Here is an 18856-nt window from a genome sequence, read left to right as displayed (position 1 = left end):
ATACTTGCGTGCTTGTGGCGTTTTTCTACTTTATATTTTTAATAAATTGGCAATAAAAAAATGAATAAAAAAAAAAACAATTTTCACATTGTTATTATGGGTTATTGTGTGTAGAATTTTGAGGGCAAAAATGAATGTTTTCTTATTTATAAGGTTGTATATTACCAAAATATGGAGAAAGTGAAGTATTTATGGGGGTGGCGCGGTTGGGAGAGTGGCCGTGCCAGCAACCTGAGGGATCCTGGTTCGATCCCCAACTTCTGCCTACTTTGTCATGTCATGTTAAAAAGGGGTAGAAAGTGCGATTAAAAAACAACGATTTACAATGTATTGAGTAAAGGCTCTGAATACTTACGTGATTGTGGCGTTTTTCTACTTTTTATTTTTAATAAATTGGAAATAAAAAATAAAAATAAAAAAAAACTTTCACATTGTTATTATGGGTTATTGTGTGTAGAATTTTGAGGGCAAAAATGAATGTTTTCTTGTTTATAAGGTTGTATATTACCAAAATATGGAAAAAGTGAAGTATTTATGGAGGTGGCGTGGCGTGGTTGGGAGGGTGGCCGTGCCGGGATCCTGGTTCGATCCCCAACTTCTGCCTACTTTGTCATGTCATGTTAAAAAGGGGTAGAAAGTGCGATTAAAAAACAACGATTTACAATTTGAGTAAAGGCTCTGGATACTTACGTGCTTGTGGCGTTTTTCTACTTTTTATTTTTAATAAATTGGCAATAAAAAAAACTAAATAAAAAATCACATTGTTATTATGGGTTATTGTGTGTAGAATTTTGAGGGCAAAAATGAATGTTTTCTTGTTTATAAGGTTGTATATTACCAAAATATGGAAAAAGTTAAGTATTTATGGGGGTGGCGCGGTTGGGAGCGTGGCCGTGCCAGCAACCTGAAGGATCCTGGTTCGATCTCCAACTTCTGCCTACTTTGTCATGTCCGTTGTGTCCTTGAGCAAGACGCTTCACCCTTGCTCCTGATGGGTCCTGATTAGGTCAGCTCCTGCCATCAGTGTGTGAATGTGTGTGTGAATGGGTGAATGTGGAAGAGAATCACACGGTTACTCTGTCAAGCTCTAGACCAGGGGTCACCAAGGCGGTGCCCGCGGGCACCAGGTCGCCCGTAAGGACCAGATGAGTCGCCCGCTGGCCTGTTCTAAAAATAGCTCAAATAGCACCACTTACCAGTGAGCTGCCTCAATTTTTTAAATTGTATTTATTTACTAGCAAGCTGGTCTCGCTTTGCTGGACATTTTTAATTCTCATAGAGACAAAACTCAAATAGAATTTGAAAATCCAAGAAAATATTTTAAAAACTTGGTTTTCACTTCATTTATTTTTGTTACTTTGCTTCTTTCAAAAAGACAATTTTTGAGAAAAAATACAACCTTAAAAATGATTTTAGGATTTTTAAACACATATACCTTTTTACCTTTTAAATTCCTTCCTCTTCTTTCCTGACAATTTAAATCATTGTTCAAGTACATTTTTGTATTTTATTGTAAAGAATAATAAATACATTTTAATTTAATTCTTCATTTTAACTTTTGTTTTTTCGAGGAAGAATATTTGTGAAATATTTCCTCAAACTTATGATTCAAATAAAAAAAAAATATTCTGTAAAATCTAAAAAATCTGTAGAATCAAATTTAAATCTTATTTCAAAGTCTTTTGAATTTCTTTTAGAAATTTTGTTCTGAAAAATCTAGAAGAAATAATGATTTGTCTTTGTTAGAAATATAGCTTGGTCCAATTTGTTATATATTCTAACAAAGTGCAGATTGGATTTTAACCTATTTAAAATAATGTCATTAATATTCCAAAATTATTCTTAATTAGGAAAAGTTACGAATGATGTTCCATTTTTTTTTTTCAAAAAGATTCGAATTAGCTAGTTTTTCTCTTCTTTTTTTTTCGGTTGAATTAAGAATTTTAAAGAGTTGTTCGAGTTAATTTTTTTTTTTTATTATTGTAAAGAATAATAAATAAATTTTAATTAAATCCTTCATTTTAGCTTCTGTTTTTTCGACAAAGAATATTTGTGAGATATTTCTTCAAACTTATTATGATTAAAATAAAATAAAAATATTGTTTTTTTGTTAGAAATATAGCTTTGTCCAGTTTGTTATATATTCTGACAAAGTGCAGATTGGATTTCAACCTATTTAAAATAATGTCATCAAAATTCTAAAATTTATCTTAATTAGGAAAAATTACTAATGATGTTCCATAAAAATTTTTTTTTAATTTTTTCAAAAATATTTCAATTAGCTAGTTTTTTAATTATTTTTTTCGGTTGAATTTTAAAGAGTCAAAATATATTTATAAAAATATTTATCTGTTTCTATATATATTTATTGTGAGAAATCATTAAGATGATCAGTGTTTCATCAAAGATAAATATCATTAATTATTAATAATAACATAGCGTTAAAGTTAAATTGAGCAAATTGGCTATTTCGGGCAATTTATTTAAGTGTGTATCAAACTGGTAGTCCTTCACATTAATCAGTACCCAAAAAGTAGCTCTTGCTTTCAAAAAGGTTGGTGACTTCTGCACTTCTGCAATTCTGCAGTATTGCGCCCTCAAGTGGAGAAAAGTGTAATAGCGTGAGTATAAAAGGCAGAGGATGGGGTCTGCATCCAAGACAGATGAGACACCTGCAGCACGACACACAATCTTCTCCTCCTCGGAATCAAATCATCCTTACTTTGGGCTTTTGAGTCGATTTGAAAAGGATCACCAAGTTCTTTTCCATAATGGAGACTTTGCCGCGCAGAGCTGATGAGGGGACGGACCTCAAGGCGTGGTAAAAGTTTCTCACCGAGCCATGCAGAGCAACAGCAGCTCGTCAGCACCCATGGGTGCTCTGAGCGTGTGCGGAGGGGAGGAGGACGAGCGGGAACTGTCCAAACTGCTCCACTCCGACCTGGCCGCCTTGAACCTGTCCCTCAACTGCTGGCTGCACATCCTGTCCAAGGAGTCCTCTGTGGACCTGCATGGAGACAATGTCAACATGGCGGTAAGTTGGATGTCATGAGTCCAAGTGCATTTTTTTCCAGGCATAAATGTAAAAAAATGTCCAATAAGAATGTGAAATCAGGATTAAATCTAGATGACAGCATTTTGTTCCACCTCATCATACGTTACTAAGCCAGGAGTCCTCGATTACAGTTGTGTATGGAACACAATCCACTTGTCACAAGACACAGGATAGACCAGGGCTTAAGACTACTCACTCGGAATGCAAGGTACTGGGTTCAAACCCCACTCTGGTCAATTGTATTTTGTTCTACCTCATTATACGTTAGTGAGCCGGGTGTCCTTGATTACATTGGTGTATGAAAAAAAATGTTTTCACAAGACCCGGGATAGCCCAGTGTTTAAGGCTGTTGACTCAGGTTGAAGGGTGCTGGTTATTTAAGGGCAATTAAAATCTCAAATTGGATCGTTTGCGGCTTCGGGTGGAGACAGCACCTTGATGAACAGGTTTTCTGGGGGAAACACTGCACAGATAACATGTTTGGATAACATGTAAATGGAAAGAAATCTGCACTTCACAAGATCAAGGATAGTTCAGTGGTTAAGAACGCTGTCATGGAATCAGAGTGGCTGGGTTCGAACCCACTAGAGTTGAAAGCATTTTGTTCCACCTCATCATACTTTACTAAGCCAGGAGTCCTCGGTTACAGTTGTGTATGGAACACAATCCACTTGTCACAAGACACGGGATAGACCAGGGCTTAAGACTACTCACTCGGAATGCAAGGTACTGGGTTCAAACCCCACTCTGGTCAATTGTATTTTGTTCTACCTCATTATACTTTAATGAGCCAGGAGTCCTCGATTACATTGGTGTATGAAAAAAAAAGTTTTCACAAGGCCCAGGATAGCCCAGTGGTTCAGGCTGTTGACTCAGGTTGAAGGGTACTGGTTTCGAGTCTCGGTTGGGTTGACATGTAATGTACAAGACAGTTTGGAGGCTTCAAGGTGATCTTTATTGTGATTGTGTCCCCCTCTCCCATGTAATGTTTAATTAACTCTTTTTTTTATCCAATTGAAATGTAACTATTTTATTTTAATTGTACACAGGAGAGGTCCTACTGGATTCAAACCCAGCTCTAGGTGACAGTATTTAATTCCACCTCATCATACTTCAGCGAGCCAGGATTTCTCGATTACATTGGTGTATGAAAATTGTTTTCTTTTCCCACAAGATCCAGGATAGCCCAGTGGTTAAGACTGTTGACTCAGGTTGAAGGGTGTGGGGTTCAAATCCTGGTTGGGTTGACATGTAAATTATAAAAGTGTCTTGAGGCTTCAAGGTCAAATATATTGTGAACATGTCACTTCTCCCATGTAATGTTAAAATAATTCCTTAATTTACTTTTTAAATGCAATTAGTATTAACCTATTTTATTTTAATTGACCCAGGAGAGTTCATACTGGGTTCAAACCCAGCTCTAGTTGACAGTTTTTAGTTCCACTTCATCATACTTCAGTGAGCCAGGAGTCCTCAATTGGATTCATGTATCGAAGAAAATCCAGTTCTTCACAAGACTATCGATAGCCTGGTGGTTAAGACTGTTGAAATAGAACAAAAGGTACTGGGTTCAACCTCCGGTTGGCAGTGTTTTTTTCTACATCATCATACTTTAGTGAGACAGGGGGTCGTAAATAACATTTGTGTATGGAAATAAATCAGTACTTCACAAGACCAAGCTCAGTGATTAAGACTTCTGACTTGGAATGAGTGGTCTTGGGTTCGAATCCCTATCTAGATTGCAGCAATTTATTCTAGCTCCTCATACTTTACTGAGCCAGGAGTCCTCGATTAGATTCATGTATGGACCTAAATAAATCCCTTTACAAGAGTGATGATAGCCCAGTGTTTAAGACTGTTGAAATAGAACAAGAGGCACTGGGTTCAAACCCCACTCCGGTTAGCAGTAATTTTTCCCACATCATCATACTTTAGTGAGCCAGGGGTCGTAAATAACATTTATGTATGGAAAGAAATCAGCATGTCACAAGACCAAGGATAGCTCAGTGGTTAAGACTGCCAACTTGGAATGAGAAGTCCTAGATTTGAATACCTCTCAAGTTGATAGCATTTTGTTCTAGCTCCTCATATTTTACTGAGCCAGGAGTCCTCGATTAGATTCATGTATGGACCAAAATCAATTACTTCACATGACTGACGATAGCCCAGTGGTTAAGACTGTTGAAATAGAACAAAAAATGCTAGGGTCGAACTCTCTAAGGTTGGCAGTATTTTTTACCACATCATCATACTTTAGTGAGCCAGGGGTCATAAATAACATTTGTTTATGGAAATAAATCATGTATAAACACAAGACCAAGGTTAGCTCAGTGGTTAAGACTCCTGGCTGTGAATGAGAAGTCCTGTGTTCGAATCCCTCTCTAGTTGACAGCATTTTATTCTAGCTCCTTATACTTTACTGAGCCAAGAGTCCTCGATTAGATTCATGTATGGAACAAAATCAAACAATTCACAAGCCTGATAATAGCCCAGTGTTTAAGACTGTTGAAATACAATAAAATGTACAGGGTTCAAACCCAATTCCATTTTGCAGTAATTTTTCCACGTCATCATACTTTAGTGAGCCAGGAGTCGTATATAACATTTGTGCATGGAAAGAAATCGACACTTCACAAGACCAAGGATAGCCTAGTGGGTAAGACTGCTGACTTGGAATAAGAGGTAGTGGGTTCAACTCCCACTTAAGTTAATAGCATTTTGTTCTACCATCATACTTTACTGAACCAGGAGTCCTCGATTACATATGTGTATGGAACACAATCGCAGTCCTTTCAAAACCCAGGATGGACCAGGGGTTAAGACCGCTGACTTGGAAAAAATGCTACTGGGTTCAAATCCCACTCTGGTTGATGGTCTTTTGTTCTACCTCATAATACTTTACTGAGCCGGGAGTCCCCGATTACATATGTGTATGGAACACAATCTCAGTCCTTTCAAACCCCAAGATGGACCAGGGGTTAAGACCGCTGACTTGGAAAAGAAGCTACTGGGTTCAAACCCCACTCTGGTGATGGTCTTTTGTTCTACTCATAATACTTTACTGAGCCCGGAGTCCTTGATTTCATTTGTGTATGAGAAAAAAATCTTAAATTCACAAGACCCAGGATAGCCCAGTGGTTAAGACTGTTGACTCAGATCGGAGGGTGCTGGGTTTGAACCCCGGTTGGGTCGATATGAAATTTACAAAACTGGCTGGAGGCTTAAAGGTGACATATATTGTGATTGTGTCATTTCTCCCATTTCATTTTAAAAAAATTATCTAATTCACTTTTTTTTTATCCAATTAACCTATTTTCTTTTATTGTACCCAGGAGAGCTCATTAGTTAACGCTCTTTATTTATTCTATTCCCACTCACCTCAGGAATTACCCTGACTCACACACACTCATTCTCACACACACACACACGCACTCCAACACACACACAGGTAACCCCTTAGGTGTCATCATAGACTATTTGACCATTTATTTTTGATTATTATTATCTTTAGTGTTGACTTAATTTTTCAACTATATGTTAGTCAAACAACTAGCACATAACATTACTCTGTGTGGGGGAGAAGAAACACCCCACAAAGTATGTCGTTTTGACGCCATACTGCCAAATTACTGATTCCATGGATGGGATTTGAACTCACCACCCCTGTATTTGTAGCCCACAGTGTTAACCATTGAGCTATCCTGGGTCCCATTAAGGTTTGGTTTTCGCCCATATACAAATATAATCAGGGAACGATGATCAATGCGAAACAAAAAACAAGATCTTGTTCTTTGAACCCAGTAGTACTGCGTGATAGGTAGCAGTCACAACCACTGAGCTATTTTGGGTATTGTTGAGACAAGCTTTCAACGGTAATGTGTTTCACCTCTATCACACTTTACTGAGCCAGTAGTCCTCAATTACATTTGTGTTTGGAACACAATAAGGTCGTCCCAAGACCCAGGATAGACCGGTGGTTAAGACTGCTGAGTTGGAATGAAAGATATTGGGTTCGAGCCCTTCTCTGGTTGGTTGTTTTTTGTCCTATCATACTTTACTGAGTCAGGAGTCCTAGATTACATTTGTGTATTTAAAAAAACATTATGTCGTTAAGATCCAGGATAGCCCGGTGGTTAAGACTGTTGACTCAGGTTGAAAGGTGCTGGATTCAAATCCTGGTTGCTTAGACATGTACTTTACAGAACTGTTTGTATCCTTCATGATGATATATGTTGTTACTGTGTCACCTCTCCCATGTAATGTTTAAATAATTATTTAATAAACTTTTTTATCCAATTACAATTAACCTATTTTATTTTAATTGACCCAGGAGAGCTCATACTGGGTTCGAACCCAGCTCTAGTTGACAGTATTTAGTTCCACCTCATTGTACTCTACTGAGCAAAGAGTCCTCGATTACATCCGTGTATGGACAAAAATCATTGATTCACAAGATTCATGATAGCCTATTGGTTAAGACAGTTGAGGTAGAACAAAAGTTTCTGGGTTCAAACCCCATTCCGGCTGGCAGTATTTTTTTTCCACATCATCATACTTTAGTGAGCCAGGAGTCGTATATAACATTTGTCCATGGAAAGAAATTAGGATTTCACAAGACCAAGGATAACCTGATGGTTAAGACTGCTGACTTGGAATGAGAGGCAGTGGGTTCCAATCCACTCAAGTTGACAACATTTTGTTCTACCATCATACTTTACTGAACCAGGAGTCTTCGATTACATATGTGTATGGAACACAATCGTAGTCCTTTCAAAACCCAGGATAGACCATGGGTTAAGACCGCTGACTTGGAAAATAAGCTACTGGGTTCAAACCCACTCTGATTGAAGGTCTTTTGTTCTACCTCATAATACTTTACTGAGCCGGGAGTCCTCGATTTCATTTGTGTATGAGAAAAAAATCTAGTTTCCACAAAACCCACGATAGCCCAGTGGTTAAGACTGTTGAAATAGAACAAAATATGCTAGGTTCAAACCCCACTCAGGTTGGCAGTGTTTTTTACGACATCATCATACTTTAGTGAGCCAGGGGTCATAAATAACATTTGTGTATGGAAATAAATCAGCAAGAAACACAAGACCAAGGATAGCTCAGTGGTTAAGACTACTGGCTGAATGAGAAGTCCTGTGTTCGAATCTCTCTCTAGTAGACAGCATTTTATTCTGGCTCCTCATACTTTACTGAGCCAAGAGTCCTCGATTAGATTCATGTATGGACCAAAATCAAACACTTCACAATCCTGATATTAGCCCAGTGGTTAAGACTGTTGAAATACAATAAAATGTACTGGGTTCAAACCCAACTCCATTTGGCAGTATTTTTTCCACATCATCATACTTTAGTGAGCCAGGAGTCGTATATAACATTTGTGGATGGAAAGAAATCAACACTTCACAAGACCAAGGATAGCCTAGTGGGTAAGCCTGCTGACTTGGAATAAGATGTAGTGGGTTCAATTCCCACTTACGTTAATAGCATTTTGTTCTACCATCATACTTTACTGAACAAGGAGTCCTCGATTACATATGTGTATGGAACACAATCTCAGTCCTGACATATATTGTGAATGTGTCATTTCTCCCATTTCATTTAAAAAAATTATCTAATTAACTTTTTTTTTATCCAATTAACCTATTTTCTTTTAATTGTACCCAGGAGAGCTCATTGGTTAACGCTCTTTATTTATCCTATTCCCACCCACCTCAGGAATTACCCTCACTCACACACACACGCACACTCAGGTAACCCCTGAGGTGTCATCATAGACTATTTGACCATTTATTTTTGATTATTATTATCTTTAGTGTTTAATTAATTTTTCAACTATATGTTAGTCAAACAACTAGCACATAACATTACTCTGTGTGGGGGAGAAGAAACACCCCACAAAGTATGTCGTTTTGATGCCATACTGCCAAATTACTGATTCCATGGATGGGATTTGAATTCACCACCCCTGTATTTGTAGCCCACAGTGTTAACCATTGAGCTATCCTGGGTCCCATTAAGGCTTGGTTTTCGCCCATATACAAATATAATCAGGGAACTATGATCAAGGCGAAACAAAAAACAAGATCTTGTTCTTTGTGGATTTGAACCCAGTAGTACTGCGTGATAGGCAGCAGTCACAACCACTGAGCTATTTTGGGTCTTGTTGAGACAAGCTTTCAACGGTAATGTGTTTCACCTCTATCACACTTTACTGAGACAGGAGTCCTCGATTACATTTGTGTATGGAACACAATTAGGTCGTCACAAGACCGAGGATAGACCGGTGGTCAAGACTGCTGAGTTGGAATCAAAGATATTTGGTTCAAGCCCCTAATACTTTACTGAGTCAGGAGTCCTAGATTATATTTGTGTATTTAAGAAAACATTACGTCTTTAAGATCCAGGATAGCCTGGTGGTTAAGACTGTTGACTCAGGTTGAAAGGTGTTGGACTCAAATCCCGGTTGCTTAGACATGTACTTTACAGAACCGTTTATAGGCTTCAAGATGATATATATTGTTACTGTGTCACCTCTCTCATGTAATGTTTAAATAATTATTTAATAACCTTTTTTTATCCAATTACAATTAACTTATTTTTTTTTAAATTGACCCAGGAGAGCTCATACCCAGCTCTAGTTGACAGTATTTAGTTCCACCTCATCGTACTTTACTGAGCAAAGAGTCCTCGATTGCATTCGTGTATGGACCAAAACGAATGATTCACAAGACTCATGATAGCCTATTGGTTAAGACTGTTGAGGTAGAACAAAAGTTACTGGGTTCAAATCCCACTCCGGCTGGCAGTATATTTTCCACATCATCATACTTTAGTGAGCCAGGAGTCATATATAACATTTATGAATGGAAATAAATCAGTACTTCACAGGAACAAGGATAGCCTAGTGGTTAAGACTGCTGACTTGGAATAAGAGGTAGTGGGTTCCAATCCCACTCAAGTTGACAACATTTCGTTCTACCATCATACTTTACTGAACCAGGAGTCCTCGATTACATATGTGTATGGAACACAATCACAGTCCTTTCAAACCCCAGGATAGACCAGGTGTTAAGACCGCTGACTTGGAAAAAAAGCTACTGGGTTCAAACCCCGCTCTGGTTGATGGTCTTTTGTTCTACCTCATAATACTTTACTGAGCGGGGAGTACTCGATTTCATTTGTGTATGAGAAAAAAATTTACTTTCACAAGACCCAGGATAGCCCAGTGGTTAAGACTGTTGACTCAGGTTGGAAGGTGCTGGGTTCAAGACTGCTGACTTGGAATTAGAGGTAGTGGGTTCCAATCCCACTTAAGTTAACAGCATTTTGTTCTACCATCATACTTTACTGAACCAGGAGTCCTCAATTACATATGTGTATGGAACACAATCTCAATCCTTTCAAAACCCAGGATAGACCAGGGGTTAAGGCCGCTGATTCTGAAAGAAAGCTACTGGGTTCAAGTCCCACTCTGGTCGATGGTATTTTGTTCTACCTCATAATACTTTACTGAGACGGGAGTCCTCGATTTCATTTGTGTATGAGAAAAAAATCTTACTTCCACAAGACCCAGGATAGCCCAGTGGTTAAGACTGTTGGCTCAGATCGGATGGTGCTGGGTTCGAATCCCGGTTGGGTTGATATGAAATTTACAAAACTGGCTGGAGGCTTAAAGGTGACATAAATTGTGACTGTGTCATTTCTCCCATTTCATTTTAAATACAATTATCTAATTAACTTTTTTTTTTATCCAATTAACCTATTTTCTTTTAATTGTACCCAGGAGAGCTCATTGGTTAACGCTCTTTATTTATCCTATTCCCACCCACCTCAGGAATTACCCTGACTCACACACACGCGCACTCTCAACACACTCACAGGTAACCCCTGAGGTGTCATCATAGACTATTTGACCATTTATTTTTGATTATTATTATCTTTAGTGTTGACTTAATTTTTCAACTATATGTTAGTCAAACAACTAGCACATAACATTATTCTGTGTGGGGGAGAAGAAACACCCCACAAAGTATGTCGTTTTGACGCCATACTGCCAAATTACTGATTCCATGGATGGGATTTGAACTCACCACCCCTGTATTTGTAGCCCACATTGTTAACCATTGAGCTATCCTGGGTCCCATTATGGCTTGGTTTTCGCTCATATACAAATGTAATCAGTGAACTATGATCAGGGCGAAACAAAAAACAAGATCTTGTTCATTGTGGATTTGAACACAGTAACACTGCGTGAGAGGTAGCAGTCTTAACCAATGAGCTATTCTGAGTCTTTTTCTAAGTGTATTCTGGCTCATTCACTAATGAAATCGTGACATCCGTCGCGGTAAACTACAATTGAGGTGAAGCTAAATTTTGAACCTTAGTTACAAATGATACCAATTGTATGACACATTAAATATGTTTCTTATTGTGATCGCAGAAGAATGTTGTGGTCATACCTGCAACAAGTTCATAGTTCTTAGAAACTATCGCCACCATGTGGTCATACCTACAACAAGTTCATAGTTCTTAGAAACTATCGCCACCATGTGGTCATACCTGCAGCAAGTTCATAGTTCTTAGAAACTATCGCCACCATGTTGTCATACCTGCAACAAGTTCATAGTTCTTAGAAACTATCGCCACCATGTGGTCATACCTGCAACAAGTTCATAGTTCTTAGAAACTATCGCCACCATGTGGTCATACCTGCATCAAGTTCATAGTTCTTAGAAACTATCGCCACCATGTGGTCATACCTGCAATAAGTTCAAAGTTCTTAGAAACTATCGCCACCATGTGGTCATACCTGCAACAAGTTCATAGTTCTTAGAAACTATCGCGACCATGTGGTCATACCTGCAGCAAGTTCATAGTTCTTAGAAACTATCGCCACCATGTGGTCATAACTGCAACAATTTCATAGTTCTTAGAAACTATCGCCACCATGTGGTCATACCTGCAACAAGTTCATAGCTCATAGAAACTATCGCCACCATGTGGTCATACCTGCAGCAAGTTAATACTTCTTAGAAACTATCGCCACCATGTGGTCATACCTACAACAAGTTCATAGTTCTTCGAAACTATCACCACCATGTGGTCATACCATCAACCAGTTCATAGTTCTTAGAAACTATCGCCACCATGTGGTCTTACCTACAACAAGTTCATAGTTCTTCGAAACTATCGCCACCATGTGGACATACCTGCAACCAGTTCATAGTTCTTAGAAACTATCGCCACCATGTGGTCACACCTGCAACAAGTTCATAGTTCTTAGAAACTATCGCCACCAAGTGGTCACACCTGCAACAAGTTCATAGTTGTTAGAAACTATCGCCACCATGTGGTCATACCTGCAGCAAGTTCATAGTTCTTAGAAACTATCGCCACCATGTGGTCATACCTACAACAAGTTTTTAGTTCTTAGAAACTATCACCAACATGTGGTCATACCTGCAGCAAGTTCATAGTTCTTAGAAACTATCGCCACCATGTGGTCATACCTGCAACAAGTTCATAGTTCTTAGAAACTATCGCCACCATGTGGTCATACCTGCAGCAAGTTCATAGTTCTTAGAAACTATCGCCACCATGTGGTCATACCTGCAACAAGTTCATAGTTCTTAGAAACTATCGCCACCATGTGGTCATACCTGCATCAAGTTCATAGTTCTTAGAAACTATCGCCACCATGTGGTCATACCTGCAACAAGTTCAAAGTTCTTAGAAACTATCGCCACCATGTGGTCATACCTGCAACAAGTTCATAGTTCTTAGAAACTATCGCCACCATGTGGTCATACCTGCAGCAAGTTCATAGTTCTTAGAAACTATCGCCACCATGTGGTCATACCTGCAGCAAGTTCATAGTTCTTAGAAACTATCGCCACCATGTGGTTATACCTGCAACAAGTTCATAGTTCTTAGAAACTATCGCCACCATGTGGTCATACCTGCATCAAGTTCATAGTTCTTAGAAACTATCGCCACCATGTGGTCATACCTGCAGTAAGTTCAAAGTTCTTAGAAACTATCGCCACCATGTGGTCATACCTGCAACAAGTTCATAGTTCTTAGAAACTATCGCCACCATGTGGTCATACCTGCAGCAAGTTCATAGTTCTTAGAAACTATCGCCACCATGTGGTCATACCTGCAACAATTTCATAGTTCTTAGAAACTATCGCCACCATGTGGTCATACCTGCAACAAGTTCATAGCTCATAGAAACTATTGCCACTATGTGGTCATACCTGCAGCAAGTTAATACTTCTTAGAAACTATCGCCACCATGTGGTCATACCTACAACAAGTTCATAGTTCTTCGAAACTATCGCCACCATGTGGTCATACCTGCAACCAGTTCATAGTTCTTAGAAACTATCGCCACCATGTGGTCTTACCTACAACAAGTTCATAGTTCTTCGAAACTATCGCCACCATGTGGACATACCTGCAACCAGTTCATAGTTCTTAGAAACTATCGCCACCATGTGGTCACACCTGCAACAAGTTCATAGTTCTTAGAAACTATCGCCACCATGTGGTCATACCTACAACAAGTTTTTAGTTCTTAGAAACTATCACCACCATGTGGTCATACCTGCAGCAAGTTCATAGTTCTTAGAAACTATCGCCACCATGTGGTCATACCTGCAACCAGTTCATAGTTCTTAGAAACTATCGCCACCATGTGGTCACAACTGCAACAAGTTCAAAGTTCTTTGAAACTTTCGCACCATGTGTTCATACCTGCAGCAAGTTCATAGTTCTTAGAAACTATCGCCACCATGTGTTTATACCTGCAGCAAGTCATAGTTCTTAGAAACTATCGCCACCATGTGGTCATACCTGCAACAAGTTTATAGTTCTTAGAAACTATCGCCACCATGTGGTCATACCTGCAACAAGTTCATAGTTCTTAGAAACTATCGCCACCATGTGGTCATACCTGCAACAAGTTCACAGTTCTTAGAAACTATCGCAACCATGTGGTCATACCTGCAACAAGTTCATAGTTCTTTAGAAACTATCGCCACCATGTGGTCATACCTGCAACAAGTTCATAGTTCTTTAGAAACTATCGCCACCATGTGGTCATACCTACAACAAGTTCATAGTTCTTAGAAACTATCGCCACCATGTGGTCATACCTGCAACAAGTTCAAAGTTCTTAGAAACTATCGCCACCATGTGGTCATACCTGCAACAAGTTCATAGTTCTTAGAAACTATCGCCACCATGTGGTCATACCTGCAGCAAGTTCATAGTTCTTAGAAACTATCGCCACCATGTGGTCATACCTGCAACAATTTCATAGTTCTTAGAAACTATCGCCACCATGTGGTCATACCTGCAACAAGTTCATAGCTCATTGAAACTATTGCCACCATGTGGTCATACCTGCAGCACGTTAATACTTCTTAGAAACTATCGCCACCATGTGGTCATACCTACAACAAGTTCATAGTTCTTCGAAACTATCGCCACCATGTGGTCATACCTGCAACCAGTTCATAGTTCTTAGAAACTATCGCCACCATGTGGTCTTACCTACAACAAGTTCATAGTTCTTAGAAACTATCGCCACCATGTGGACATACCTGCAACCAGTTCATAGTTCTTAGAAACTATCGCCACCATGTGGTCACACCTGCAACAAGTTCATAGTTCTTAAAAACTATCGCCACCATGTGGTCATACCTGCAACCAGTTCATAGTTCTTAGAAACTATCGCCACCATGTGGTCTTACCTACAACAAGTTCATAGTTCTTCGAAACTATCGCCACCATGTGGACATACCTGCAACCAGTTCATAGTTCTTAGAAACTATCGCCACCATGTGGTCACACCTGCAACAAGTTCATAGTTCTTAGAAACTATCGCCACCATGTGGTCATACCTACAACAAGTTTTTAGTTCTTAGAAACTATCACCACCATGTGGTCATACCTGCAGCAAGTTAATACTTCTTAGAAACTATCGCCACCATGTGGTCATACCTACAACAAGTTCATAGTTCTTCGAAACTATCGCCACCATGTGGTCATACCTGCAACCAGTTCATAGTTCTTAGAAACTATCGCCACCATGTGGTCTTACCTACAACAAGTTCATAGTTCTTCGAAACTATCGCCACCAAGTGGACATACCTGCAACCAGTTCATAGTTCTTAGAAACTATCGCCACCATGTGGTCACACCTGCAACAAGTTCATAGTTCTTAGAAACTATCGCCACCATGTGGTCATACCTACAACAAGTTTTTAGCTCTTAGAAACTATCACCACCATGTGGTCATACCTGCAGCAAGTTCATAGTTCTTAGAAACTATCGCCACCATGTGGTCATACCTGCAACAAGTTCATAGTTCTTAGAAACTATCGCCACCATGTGGTCACACCTGCAACAAGTTCAAAGTTCTTTGAAACTTTCGCACCATGTGTTCATACCTGCAGCAAGTTCATAGTTCTTAGAAACTATCGCCACCATGTGGTAATACCTACAACAAGTTTTTAGTTCTTAGAAACTATCACCACCATGTGGTCATACCTGCAACCAGTTCATAGTTCTTAGAAACTATCGCCACCATGTGGTCACACCTGCAACAAGTTCATAGTTCTTAGAAACTATCGCCATCCTGTGGTCATACCAACAAAAGTTTTCAGTTCTTAGAAACTATCACCACCATGTGGTCATACCTGCAGCAAGTCATAGTTCTTAGAAACTATCGCCACCATGTGGTCATACCTGCAACAAGTTTATAGTTCTTAGAAACTATCGCCACCATGTGGTCATACCTGCAACAAGTTCATAGTTCTTAGAAACTATCGCCACCATGTGGTCATACCTGCAACAAGTTCATAGTTCTTAGAAACTATCGCCACCATGTGGTCATACCTGCAACAAGTTCATAGTTCTTTAGAAACTATCGCCACCATGTGGTCATACCTGCAACAAGTTCATAGTTCTTTAGAAACTATCGCCACCATGTGGTCATACCTACAACAAATTCATCGTTCTTAGAAAATATCGCCACCATGTGGTCATACCTGCAACAAGTTCATAGTTCTTAGAAACTATCGCCACCATGTTGTCATACCTGCAACAAGTTCATAGTTCTTAGAAACTATCGCCACCATGTGGTCATACCTGCAACAAGTTCATAGTTCTTAGAAACTATCGCCACCATGTGGTCATACGTGCATCAAGTTCATAGTTCTTAGAAACTATCGCCACCATGTGGTCATACCTGCAACAAGTTCATAGTTCTTAGAAACTATCGCCACCATGTGGTCATACCTGCAGCAAGTTCATAGTTCTTAGAAACTATCGCCACCATGTGGTCATACCTGCAACAATTTCATAGTTCTTAGAAACTATTGCCACCATGTGGTCATACCTGCAGCAAGCTAATACTTCTTAGAAACTATCGCCACCATGTGGTCATACCTACAACAAGTTCATAGTTCTTCGAAACTATCGCCACCATGTGGTCATACCTGCAACCAGTTCATAGTTCTTAGAAACTATCGCCACCATGTGGTCTTACCTACAACAAGTTCATAGTTCTTCGAAACTATCGCCACCATGTGGACATACCTGCAACCAGTTCATAGTTCTTAGAAACTATCGCCACCATGTGGTCACACCTGCAACAAGTTCATAGTTCTTAGAAACTATCGCCACCATGTGGTCATACCTACAACAAGTTTTTAGTTCTTAGAAACTATCACCACCATGTGGTCATACCTGCAGCAAGTTCATAGTTCTTAGAAACTATCGCCACCATGTGGTCATACCTGCAACAAGTTCATAGTTCTTAGAAACTATCGCCACCATGTGGTCACACCTGCAACAAGTTCAAAGTTTTTTGAAACTTTCGCACCATGTGTTCGTACCTGCAGCAAGTTCATAGTTCTTAGAAACTATCGCCACCATGTGTTTATACCTGCAGCAAGTCATAGTTCTTAGAAACAATCGCCACCATGTGGTCATACCTGCAACAAGTTTATAGTTCTTAGAAACTATCGCCACCATGTGGTCATACCTGCAACAAGTTCATATTTCTTAGAAACTATCGCCACCATGTGGTCATACCTGCAACAAGTTCATAGTTCTTAGAAACTATCGCCACCATGTGGTCACACCTGCAACAAGTTCAAAGTTCTTTGAAACTCTCGCACCATGTGTTCATACCTGCAGCAAGTTCATAGTTCTTAGAAACTATCGCCACCATGTGTTTATACCTGCAGCAAGTCATAGTTCTTAGAAACTATCGCCACCATGTGGTCATACCTGCAACAAGTTTATAGTTCTTAGAAACTATCGCCACCATGTGGTCATACCTGCAACAAGTTCATAGTTCTTAGAAACTATCGCCACCATGTGGTCATACCTGCAACAAGTTCATAGTTCTTAGAAACTATCGCAACCATGTGGTCATACCTGCAACAAGTTCATAGTTCTTTAGAAACTATCGCCACCGTGTGGTCATACCTGCAACAAGTTCATAGTTCTTTAGAAACTATCGCCACCATGTGGTCATACCTACACCAAGTTCATAGTTCTTAGAAACTATCGCCACCATGTGGTCATACCTGCAACAAGTTCAAAGTTCTTAGAAACTATCGCCACCATGTGGTCATACCTGCAACAAGTTCATAGTTCTTAGAAACTATCGCCACCTTGTGGTCATACCTGCAGCAAGTTCGTAGTTCTTAGAAACTATCGCCACCATGTGGTCATACCTGCAACAATTTCATAGTTCTTAGAAACTATCGCCACCATGTGGTCATATCTGCAACAAGTTCATAGCTCATAGAAACTATTGCCACCATGTGGTCATACCTGCAGCAAGTTAATACTTCTTAGAAACTATCGCCACCATGTGGTCATACCTGCAAACAGTTCATAGTTCTTAGAAACTATCGCCACCATGTGGTCTTACCTTAAACAAGTTCATAGTTCTTCGAAACTATCGCCACCATGTGGTCATACCTGCAACAAGTTCATAGTTCTTAGAAACTATCGCCACCATGTGGTCATACCTGCAACCAATTCATAGTTCTTAGAAACTATCGCCACCATGTGGTCACACCTGCAACAAGTTCATAGTTCTTAGAAACTATCGCCACCATGTGGTCATACCTGCAAACAGTTCATAGTTCTTAGAAACTATCGCCACCATGTGGTCTTACCTTAAACAAGTTCATAGTTCTTCGAAACTATCGCCACCATGTGGACATACCTGCAACCAATTCATAGTTCTTAGAAACTATCGCCACCATGTGGTCACACCTGCAACAAGTTCATAGTTCTTAGAAACTATCGCCACCATGTGGTCATACCTACAACAAGTTTTTAGTTCTTAGAAACTATCACCACCATGTGGTCATACCTGCAGCAAGTTCATAGTTCTTAGAAACTATCGCCACCATGTGGTCACACCTGCAACAAGTTCAAAGTTCTTTGAAACTTTCGCACCATGTGTTCATACCTGCAGCAAGTTCATAGTTCTTAGAAACTATCGCCACCATGTGTTTATACCTGCAGCAAGTCATAGTTCTTAGAAACTATCGCCACCATGTGGTCACACCTGCAACAAGTTTATAGTTCTTAGAAACTATCGCCACCATGTGGTCATACCTGCAACAAGTTCATAGTTCTTAGAAACTATCGCCACCATGTGGTCATACCTGCAACAAGTTCATAGTTCTTAGAAACTATCGCAACCATGTGGTCATACCTGCAACAAGTTCATAGTTCTTTAGAAACTATCGC

The 18856-nt window shown here is 39.5% G+C and overlaps 1 protein-coding gene across 1 annotated transcript in view; it reads left to right on the top strand.

Moving 5' to 3' along the window:
- The first annotated feature begins 2686 nt into the window (after positions 1-2686).
- Positions 2687-18856, top strand: part of LOC133568055 (relaxin-3 receptor 1-like) — a 45121-nt gene continuing 28951 nt past the window's right edge. The window contains exon 1 of the mRNA XM_061919761.1: positions 2687-3034. Coding sequence (XP_061775745.1) covers positions 2843-3034 — 192 coding nt within the window. The 5' untranslated portion in view covers positions 2687-2842. The remainder of the gene's footprint in view (positions 3035-18856) is intronic.

This window comes from Nerophis ophidion, linkage group LG14 (genome assembly GCF_033978795.1).
Source record: "Nerophis ophidion isolate RoL-2023_Sa linkage group LG14, RoL_Noph_v1.0, whole genome shotgun sequence".
Classification (NCBI taxonomy): Eukaryota; Metazoa; Chordata; class Actinopteri; order Syngnathiformes; family Syngnathidae; genus Nerophis; species Nerophis ophidion.
This window is presented reverse-complemented; position numbering and strand designations above follow the sequence as displayed.